Source organism: Rosa chinensis, chromosome 7 (assembly GCF_002994745.2).
Source record: "Rosa chinensis cultivar Old Blush chromosome 7, RchiOBHm-V2, whole genome shotgun sequence".
NCBI lineage: Eukaryota > Viridiplantae > Streptophyta > Magnoliopsida > Rosales > Rosaceae > Rosa > Rosa chinensis.
Genome location: NC_037094.1, coordinates 31,366,637 through 31,378,054, shown reverse-complemented (window position 1 = coordinate 31,378,054; position 11,418 = coordinate 31,366,637). Strand labels below are relative to the sequence as shown.

Below are 11,418 nucleotides of genomic sequence, written 5' to 3'. Positions count from 1 at the left end.
GCTTGCAATTCATGAGGTCTCTTTCACTACTTTAAAGCCGCACTACTAGAACATGCAGTTTTCACACTACGAATTTCAAAACCTTGTTTTCACAAGTCACCATCAAGCTGGGCCAGCTTCATCTACCGTTAATTTGTACAATTAATATACAAAGGCTATAGTTTTAAAAGTCCAAATAAATTTCTATATAGGAAGGCCCTAGGACCTGTGTGTGTGTGTGTATATATCACTCAACAAAAGCCTACTTGTATCAACCAAGAGAGATACAGAGATACAGAGAGAGCCACCGAATCTGTGATAGTCAAGATGGCCTCATTATCCCCTCTCGCACTCCAGGTGAATCGTTGTGAGCCGCGACTAATAACACCTGCAAAACCAACACCACATGAAACAAAAATGCTGTCAGATATCGACAACCAGCAAGGCCTCAGGTTCCATGTTCCATTCATCATGTCTTACAAGAATAATCCTTCAATATTGTTGAAACAAAATGACCCTGTTAAGGTGATTAGTGACGCTCTGAGTAGAGCACTGGAGTATTACTACCCTTTGGCTGGTAGGCTCAGGGAAGTGCATAAGAAAAAGCTTATGGTGAACTGCAGTGGAGAAGGCATCTTGTTCGTCGAGGCTAATGCCAACATCACGCTTGACGAACTCGAGGATGCAATTCTACCGCCTTGTCCATTCTTAGAGGAGTTCATGTTTAACGTGCCAGGCTCTGATGGTATTCTTGGTTCTCCTTTGATCTTGATACAGGTGAAGTGATCAACTTAATTATACATACTCCATCTACTATAATTTCTTTCAACTCTGCCATCCCAAGTGGCCGGATACAGTAACCAGAAGGACATATTTCAACTTTGGTATACATTGAGTGATAATTTATGATTCTTAGTTACACAATAAGATTCTATCTGTTAATTTGTTTGTCTGTTCATTGATACCTTCTTTTTCTTTTGGGTCCTTAACCAATAGCACCAAAATGAATAAAAATTATCCCACTACCACACCAACATATTTTTAATCCCACTTACCCAATTTAAAATCAAAAGACAAAATTGCCCTCAGCCTAATTAATAAATTACTGCCATGCCACACTGTCTTTCCTCTCTATGCAGGCACGATATTCTCTCTCTCTCTCTCTCTCTCTCTCTCTCTGCTTTCTCTCTCTCCTCTGGTCACCCTTCATCGACGACATTGTCACCGGCGGTCTCTGCAGGCACGATACTCTCTCTCTCTCTCTCTCTCTCTCTCTCTCTCTCTCTCTCTCTCTCTCTCTCTCTCTCTCTCTCTCTCTCTCTCTCTCTCTCTCTCTCTCTCTCGGCTTTCTCTCTCTCCCCCGTCGCCCTTCATCGACGACGTTGTCACCGGCACGGCTTCTCGGAGATCTGGCATGGAGGCACCAAAACCAGACTGTGGCCTCGCTCGGCTACCAACAGTCACACCAGATCTTCAAGGCTCTGGCGACACCGATCTGTCCAGATGCACTTGCCTTCATGTGGTGGGAGATCTCGTCGCCGGCGACCAGGGGAAGGTGTTCGTGGCCAGCTTCCACCTCCGTCGGACTAGACTCGAGTGATTTGGTCCAGTTGCTGCGTGGGTGCCGAAATCAACTTCTTTTTATTTTTTATTTTTTTTTGTAAACTTTGGGCATAAATCGGAGAAGGAAATAGAGAGAAACGTCTATTGGGGAGCAATACAAGTCTATTGGAAGGCAATAAACGTTTTTAAATTGATATAATATCTTCATTTTTTTTTATGTACTCAATTTTATTTTGTCTAATTTTAGGAAGATTAGTTATCATTCCGGCTACATAAAGATCTATTGGGGGCAATAGACGTCTATTGGGGGGTAATACATGGCTGATAAACGTCTATTGGGGGGCAATAGACGTCTATTAAGGGACAATAGACCATTGGGGCAATAGACGTCTATTGGGGGGCAATAGACGTCTATTGCCCTTCTATTTGGGGGGCAATAGATGTCTATTTGGGCTATACACCTTTCCGGTGGGCGGCGGCCGGTGACCGGAATCCGGCTACTGGTGACCGGATACCGGCGACGGGCGACCAGATTCTGGCGACCGGTACTGGGCTCCGGCGAAGTCTCCTATGGTTTCTCTCTCTCTCTAAGTAGCAAATGGATGAGGGGCAAAATGGTATTAAAAAAAAATTTAAAACAAAAAAAAAATTGTAATGGGGTATTAGGGAAGACTCTCTTAGAGTGTATTGGGTAAGAGGGAATTAAAAAAACTTAATGGGGTTAGTGAGAAAAAAATCCCTAGAAATGGGGTAAATGGACAAAACCCCCTTTCTTTTCCTCTTTACTGAATGATATTTGCAGGAGATAAAATTTGGATTTTAGATATCAAAATAAGGAGTAACATTTTAACCACTAGATACTTAGATATCAAAATAAGGAGTAATATTTTAACCACTAGATAGAGCAAGAATCCACATTTTTCTTTTACTATTATTAAAAACCAATTAAATAACCCAGTACCGTTTGGTCTTGTGGTATAAATCTCTCATTTGTAAGTGAGAAATCGTGAATTTGACTCACAACAGATTAGTTGCATGTTGATATGATAAAAAATAAATAAATAAATAAAACAATTAAAAACAAGTTGGATAAGATAAAAAGTCAATCCAATCTAAATAATTGTGTTCTTTTTAGTGTTTTAATTGGCTCTTATTTTTTCTTATCCGTGTTTTTCTTCTTTTTTTATTTTTTTTATTTTTCTATTCTTTTTTCGCATTTGATGTTTATGGTGTTATAGTCGGACCCCTCAATTTGCTATTTAGACCTCCTCTAATTTTTGTAAAATTTATTTTCAATTTTACTCATTAACAATATGAGCATAAAAATAATAAAAAAATTGACTGTATGCATGTAGTACAGTCGTAGTTGTGTTCTCATGCCCATAGATTCTTCTCCTTTTGAGTTGAACTTACCTAGCTATTTGATCTTTCCCCGCAATAAGAATCGATCTTTCACAATGTAACCAAGTGCCCTAACCTCCCTTTTGAGCAGCAAAACAAGTACAGAAGTCATCAAAATCAAAATGACTAAGACCCAGAAAAGGCAGAGCTCAACAAGAACCAATTCAATTAACGTCATGATTTTCTCCAAGTATAGTTCTTTTCAATTTATATAAATATGATATTAGGCAAGCCTTCAATTTGAACCTCAACCCAGCCACGTACTTAAACTGCTCATGAGTCCCAATTCAATCTCAGAGTCAAGAACAAGTACTCAATGATTATGGAAATCATTGCTGGTTATATAGAGATTGGGTGGAAAAAAGAGTGAAAAATAAAACTTCTTGATTAATTCCTATAGCCTTTTATTAAAAGAATTGAGAAACCTGAGTGAATTGAACACATGAAAGGAAGAAGACTTCTCACATTGAACACGATTTAAAGGAACTATTTTTTTTTTTCAATATGTAGAAAGGGTAAAATAGAAAATAAATTTTTATAAAAATTAGAGGAGATCTAAATAACAAATTGGGCGAGATCTGAATAAAACCAACCTTATACTTATTTTGTTTATTTCAATTTTATCTTGTATTGCAACATTTAAAGATTATAAATTCATAATCATAACTCCACCCACTTTTTGCTTACACATAATCGTTATATTTATAATCTCTAGACATAGTAATAGTTGAAGCTTAGTCTAATGTCCGCCAAAAACATTAGTCTAATGGGAAGATTTCGTATTTGCAATATATTGATGTAGGTAACCCGTCTGAATTGCGGAGGCTTCATATTTGCATTGCGGTTAAACCACACAATGTGTGACGCATTTGGTTTGGTTCAATTCTTGAACGCAGTAGGCGAGATTGCCCAAGGCGCAGAAGCACCTTCTACTCCACCAGTGTGGGACCGAGAGCTCTTGAGCGCCCGAGATCCCCCACAAATTTCATGTACACATCATGAATTTGATGATACCATTGACCACTCATATCTTAACTCTGCAGCGACGGTCCAACGATCTTTCTGTTTTGGTCCCGAGGAGATAAAGGCCCTTAAGGAGCATCTTCCACGACACCTTTCCACCTGTTCATCCACATTTGATTTAATAACAGCTTGCATGTGGAAATGTCGAACAATTTCACTTGAAATGCACCCAAAACAGATTGTCCGTCTATCATGCGCAGTTAATGCACGTGGTAAACACAACGGTTTATGTCTTCCTCCAGGATACTATGGCAATACATTTGCATTTCCGGCTGTTGTTTCAACTGCAGAACGTTTATGTAACAGTCCTTTGGGATATGCAGTGGAGTTGGTGAAGAAATCAAAAGCTAAAATGAGTGAAGAGTACTTAAGATCTGTGGCAGATTTTGACGAGATAAAAGGACGACCTCCACTTGCAATGGAAGGCATGAGTGACTTTATAGTTTCGGATAACACACGAACAGGTTTGGGAGAAATTGATTTCGGGTGGGGAAAGCCAGTATATGCTGGAGTTGCTAAGTCCATCGATCTGATTAGCTTTTATGTCAAGAACACAAACAAAGCTGAGCAATATAAAGTTCTGGTACCAATATGCTTGCCATTATCGTCCATGGAGAGATTTCAGCAAGATCTCAAGAAGATGATTAGTTTTGACAAAGTGGAGATACCATCATATATATAATTAAGTACCTCATCAAGCACGATGGTTTAGGGTTATATCACTTATCTGCAATATGCTCATGTCATCTGGTTAAAGAATTTTCTGGACTTGTACTGGCATTGGTTTCAGCATAATCATCTCTAAAATATCATAAATGGTGTGTGTTATTTTTTTGTTTTTAATTTGATTCATTTGCTCTTTGTTAACTTTCCTTTAGCTGAAATTGATTTTACAACACACCATCTATTGAGAAAATTTATATACACCTATATATAAGTCTACTTAATAAATGGATCCTTGAATCGAAAGAAAAGGATGGGCATTAGTTTCGACGGGTCTCAAAGAGACCAGGTGATCTAAATGATGCAGTGTCTCAATAGGGATTCTCAGTGGGTGAAGGTAGTGTGGGCACTCTAAACTTAGGCCTCATTTGGTTTGCACTAGTTTCCCTTACAATGTTTGGGAATGTCCCTTACAATGTTTAGGAATGTCAGGAAAGTAATCTGAAAATGATTTTACTTTCATTTCCAATGTTTGGTTTGTGCATGAATAAGAAAGTAAGCAACATCAAATTTCAATAGTAATGCTAGAGATCACAAATTTTTATACAAAATTTAGATCCCAAATGATGTGGCATGCGCCATGTTAGCATTTTGCCTTAAAAATATATTGATGAGGTGGAATTTATTCATTTTTTATTATATTATATCCTAAACAAAAAATTAAATTTAATCCCTTATCATTTTCTAGGAATCGCCTCCACAGCTCCACCCTCACCATTAGGGCTGTCAATTCTGACACGACCCGATAACACGACTCGAAACCCGCACGAAATAAAGCGGGTTGAACCCGCACGATTAAAAAGCGGGTCAGCCACGGGTCAACCCGCCATGACCCATTTAATAAATGGGTCGGCCACGGGTCAACCCGCCAACACGAAGTGAACCCGTATAACCCGATTATGCTATATTTTATCCTGAAATTTTAGACGTTGGGAGTATTTGATCATAAGATTAGACAATTTGAAATATTTTTCTTTATAATTATTGGATTTAATTATTTATGAATTATATATAATTATTTATATTCTTCATCTTGTGGAGTTTTTAGCAAATTTAATCAATTTATGCATTTTTTTAGTTAAATGGGTCGCATTGTTAACCCTTAAATGAGTCATTTTGTCAAACACAACACAACCTATTTATTAAATGGGTTAAGCGGGTTGGAAACGGGTAACCCGTTTAATAAATGGGTTGGGTTTGGGTTTAAATTTTTGACACGATTATTAAATGGGTTGGGTTTGGGTTTGTATCTTGCAACACGATAAATACCTTGACCCGACACGAACCCAACCCGACACGACCCATTGACAGCCCTACTCACCATACAATTAATCTCCAGACTTGATCCCTTTTTGCTATTGCTATTTCAGATAGGGAAAATCGTCCGTACAGTACCTGACCTTTACCCCATTCTAAACTTTAGTACCTCACGTTCAGAAAATATCAGAACGGTACCTGACGTTCTAACCCCTACCGAAGATTGGTACCTGGAGCCGTTAGCTCCGTTACAAAAATTGACAGCTGCCATATTTTGATCATTAAATGACTAATTTACCCTTTTTTCCCTTTTTTCTCATATAATAAAAAAAAGCAAAAAAAAAAAATTGTTTTATGAAAATGCCAAAATGAAAGGGTGAGGAGGGCCGTAGGTGGGAAGGGGTCAGGCGGCGACGGCGGGAAAGCTCAAGTCATGATCTGCCCCCAGCAATTTCAAGGCGGCGGCGCAGCACAACAGCACTCTAACAAAGTCGGTGAGCAATCATCCATCAGCTACAACCACCATCACCATTACCACAACAGCACTCCAACAGAGTCGCTCGAGAGGCGAGAGTGGCTGGCTTCGTTAGAAGGTAGCGGAGGAATTGGAAAGTCATCATCCATCAGCCACCATCACCACCACCACAGCCAAAACCACAATCACACGACCCCGTCCCCAAACTTTTTGATTCAAACAACACCCGTAGCAAATTTCAACCCAAAATACCACCAAAGTGGTTAAAGGAAAACAACTTGAGAAGATTTCCATCTTGATCACTTTGATTTCCCGAAACCCAGACAAAGCCAAGTCCTTGAGCAAGTCATTGGGTTTACTTTTAGCTTCTGAAAAATTGTTTCTGGGTTTGGTGGGTTTGACCCAAAGACCCCAAAATCTCCATCAGCTCCGTCCACCTCCCCTCCTTCTCCATCCTTAACTCCACCTTCAACTTCACCTTCTCCCAATATGTCGTCGTCCGCAACCCCAGCCGCTCGCCGCGTTCTGCCACTACCACAGCACCAAATTGGCTTCATGTTCATCCCTCCAAGCAAAATCAAGCTCGGTCAGACCCAGTACATAGCCACCACTTTCGCCGTCAACTCCTTCCCCATTTCGGATCCCAATCTTTCCGGGGCGGTCCATGCCCCAATGGTCTCTCCTAAGTTCGGCGACGGTCTGAACGGATTTAACTGCGGCGGAAGAGGCGGGTCCACGATGGAGATAGAGTCGAGGCTGCAGACGAGAGAGAGAGAGAGAGAGAGAGAGAGAGAGAGAGAGAGAGAGAGAGAGAGAGAGAGAGAGAGAGAGAGAGAGAGAGAGAGAGAGAGAGAGAGAGAGAGAGAAGGGAAGAGAAGAGAAAATAGAAAGAAAAAAAAAATGAACAGTAGGGAAGAGAAAAAAAAATAGAAAAAAAATGAATTAGATAAAACAAAAATGGATTAAAATATGAAAGGACGAAAATATCCTTTAACTTTTAGTTTTTGTAACGGAGCTAACGGCTCCAGGTACCAATCTTCGGTCGGGGTTAGAACGTCAGGTACCGTTCTGATATTTTCTGAACGTGAGGTGCTAAAGTTTAGAATGGGGCAAAGGTCAGGTACTGTACGGACGATTTTCCCTTTCAGATATCTTGTTAGAGGTTCAGTTCATTCACCCATAACATGACATAAGCAAAAGTGATAGGAGCATAAAATGCGACAAATATAATGTGCAACCTTTACGCTTTTCTTGGCTATTTCCTTTAAAAAGTCAATTTTAACTTTGTTTTCTTTTTAGGTAGTTCGTGGAGTGATTCAAGAGAAATAAGAGCTTAAAGAGAGCAACGAAGCCATGAATCATGAAGTACTGATGCAAAGGACCAAGATTGATCAACCTTTTGGCTGGAAATTACAAGGGAAGTCCACGGAATTTGTTGTGCAAAACAGTTGCTGCAAAGCAGAAAACTGCAGTTTCAGAATCAGCTTTCTGGGAACGGTTTTGAGGAGAAATTATTGCATTCTTCCAGATCGACCTTTGAAGAAAGGGCTAGTTAAACTTAAATATATGATGTTATACTTCAACAAAAGTCAAAGAAATGGTCAGAAGTGTCAATGAGGCAGTGGGAAATCAAAGTCGAAGTATGCTTCCCGATAAGGCAGAAACTGTCAGCTTTTCACGAAGCTTTTTGGGAGATCTTTTCCGGCGATTTTCTTGGAGTTTTTCAGAAGGTTATTGATCATTCTAGATGATATGATGTCATAGAGCACGTGAGAGTCAAGAACCATCCCGAAACTTGTCAAGAAAAAGTTGTTCCTTGTCTAAGAAGGAAGCTTCAGAGACAGAAATTGAATCCTAGTCAAAACAGGGCATTTTGGCCGAGATTCTTCTTTGGACGGATTTCTAGGGAATTTTTGGAAGGTTATTGCTGCTGCAAATATGAAGGAGAGTCCTAGAATGATTCCGCAAGATTTTTGGAAGATTATTAAGGCTTGAAAATCATTTAATTATGCACCCTAGTTCACAAGCAACTAGGGGAGGCTTTCAAAGCAGAATTGGAAAAGGAAACTTGGGCTGTGTATTCTATATATATAGAGGCTCTGAACATGTTGAAAAGGACTCATCTACAGCGCCATCTTCTGTCTAAAAACCCTAGTTCACAAAGTCTAAACTTCCTCAACTTCAAGAAGCAAAAGCCGTGCACACCATCATCCATCTTCATCAAGCTTTGCCGTGTACCCATCTTGAAGGGAGTTTTTGCATCCAAGGCTGCCTAAAAGTGAATTCGTGCCTCTCATCTTCTCTCCTTTACGGTTTTTATTTTCTTGTAATTCAAACTTAGATGTTTCTAGTTGTGAATTTTGAGACGATGTGTGGCTAATTCACTTTTGTTAGGGGTGAGGTTTGAAGCCCCTAAGATATGTTTTTGACAATATTTTGATCCCTAGTTTTGTGATTTCTTTGTTGTGAAATTGTTTATTTGGTTTTGGTTTATAGATAACTCTTGCATGTTTATGTTCATGAACGCGTGCATAGAACATTATGAACTTGTAAGTGGGGCTAGAAATAGGTATTTTAATCTCCTAAGGTTAATAATGCTTATTTCAATGGTAGTAAAACCTATAGGACAATAGGTGAAACCAAATAAAAAGGATTGCATGCTAGGTAGGCTTTCCACACTAGTTTTGCATACTTGTTTCGATCAAACTTCCACATGTGATTAATGCTTAGAATAAATTGTTAATAGGATAGCGTTCTATACCTTGATTGTTTATTCTAAAGGCTTAGTAATGGTGCGTTCATCTTGCTTAAGTAATCTAGGGAAGTAATAAGAACTAATGCATGCGTTCATGGTTTGTTCTTGATTGAAAACTTTTTCACGACTTAGTAATTGAAACTAGGATGATAAATTTGCCTCAAGCATATTTTGGTGGTGGATTTCCGAGTTCCTAACATCTTCATCCATATCTTTCAAACCTTAAACTCAAAATCGTTTTTCTTTTCTTTGTTTTCTGTTTATTGTCGTTAAAAACTCAAAAACCCCAAATCAGTTTCGTTTTTAGGATTGCAGTGTCCTCTTCTATCCCCTTTCTAACCCTCCATCTTTCTTTCTTCTTTTCTAGTGTGTGACGATTTTTTCAGTGTTAGTTTTGTTTTGTTTTCTTTTCTTTTATGTGATTAATATAGTTACCCTCAATCCCCGGCTTGAACGATCCATGCTTACTCTATATTGCTAACGACTACATCTTGCAGGGTTAAGTTGAGCGTTTATTTTGGGCGTATCAAAAAGCTGCTCTCTCTCTCTCTCTCTCTCTCTCTGTGAAGTTTTCTGTTGCAAATCTCTGCCATTAAAATGTATTAAACCCTTCCTGTTTAAGTTCTTCCTCTTGTCCATCGTGATTTTTTTATTGATTGGGTTTTGATTGCAGCACTAGCTGCACTTTAATATCAGATGATTCACATCCCTTTTCCTATATTTCCAATGAATGATATGAGACATGAATCATATTCATGTATCCTTGCTGGTAAATAGTCTAAATAACATAATTATCAAAATATGGAAAATCCACCTCACAAGTTTTATAAACAAAAGCTGATGACATAGCATATGCCACCTCATTTGGTATTAAAATTTTGTAATACTTTTTGGGATCTGTAGCTCCACTCATCTTTAATATAAAAGCATAAACACCGCAAGATCCAAAATTTTCTTGGATAAATTGGTAATAATAATCTTTAAAATAATATTTAAAATAGGCAATTAATGTGCAATTAATGAAGGGAAAGTAGAAGGAAAAGTGAATCTCATGGGGTGTGGGAGGATCCACTTTCCCTCCTATTTTCCTTTCATGCAGGAAAGTTGTTCCTTTCCTTGGGCGTGCCAAACACAAGAAATGATAAAGTCTTCATTCTCAAGCTTTCCATTCCGCGAACCAAAAGAGACCTTAGTGATGGTGTTGTACGTGTTCCACTTCGGGATTAGGTCCAAGACACATCTTGATAATGGCAAAAATATTTGAGGGTATTCTTTTTCCTTAATATATTGGTTGTAGATTATTGGTCTAAAGTCAGAAAGAATACTAATAGGGTGCATCTATTTCCATCCTACTAAATACTTTGTTCACCTATAACCAAATGTTTTCTTTAAAATTTCAAAATTGTCCTTAACAACAATTATTAACAAAAAAATAATGAAAATGAGAAAGGGTTCCCCTTGAGTGCCTTAAGGTGTCAGTACCTTAAAAATCCGTAATTGCATCTGGGCCGTCTATTTTACACGGCTAAAATGGACGGAAGCGCATTTGCGGGTGCACATGCGCGTCCACCGCATGGTGACCTGCTATAGCAAGTTTCAACAATGCAATTTCAAAATTTTGAATTCAAACCTTGAAACCGTTCTAAGCTGGGTTTTTGGCGATGGTTTAGTTGTAAATTTACGTTCTCTGATGAGAAATAGTCGCATTTGATTGTGGGTTTCAGTAGTGTGGATTTGATGATGGCATTTCTCAGTTGAACCCATTTACTGTGACAGATTCAAGTTCATCTATGGGTGGTTTCTATCCTGGCAGGCAAAATGGTCAGCTTGGCAACAACAATGCAAAATTCAACAACAATTCTGGTGGCTATAGGGGGAACAACAATTTTAACAATGGCATGAATAGCAAACCACGAAGGTGCCAAAACTTGCAGGAGTTTACCAAATTTTCAGAATGCCTCAAATTTTCCTCTTTAGATGTTATTCAGTTTATTCGGATTGGGACTAGTTTTCACGAGCCACATATCGCGAGATGTGAAGATAATCTCAGAATTTTGGGAGAATATTAGGAGTTTCGCGAAAATTTCGAATATTTCCTGAAGGTGCCAAAACTTGCAGGACTTTACCAAATTTTCAGAATTCTCAACAAGGCAATTCAAGCATCATTGGCTGTCAATACTGTGGTAAATTTTTAAATATCACACATATTGGTAACTTGAGTCTTGGAAGGTTGAGGAATATC

The 11,418-nt window shown here is 38.7% G+C and overlaps 1 protein-coding gene across 1 annotated transcript; it reads left to right on the top strand.

Moving 5' to 3' along the window:
* Nucleotides 1-203: 203 nt before the first annotated feature.
* On the top strand, nucleotides 204-4,833 carry LOC112175970 (alcohol acyl transferase 1 allele GSa). Its single transcript, XM_024313715.2, has 2 exons — nucleotides 204-756; nucleotides 3,746-4,833. Exons 1-2 carry the CDS (start codon nucleotides 307-309, stop codon nucleotides 4,646-4,648), a joined length of 1,353 nt encoding a protein of 450 aa, XP_024169483.1. The 5' UTR covers nucleotides 204-306; the 3' UTR covers nucleotides 4,649-4,833.
* Nucleotides 4,834-11,418: the final 6,585 nt, after the last annotated feature.

Excerpts from the sequence above, each read along its gene's own strand:
- LOC112175970 (XM_024313715.2), top strand. The coding sequence starts at position 307 with ATGGCCTCATTATCCCCTCTCGCACTCCAGGTGAATCGTTGTGAGCCG. Across the intron at positions 757-3,745 it reads CTCCTTTGATCTTGATACAG|GTAACCCGTCTGAATTGCGG; the intron begins GTGAAGTGATCA and ends ATATTGATGTAG.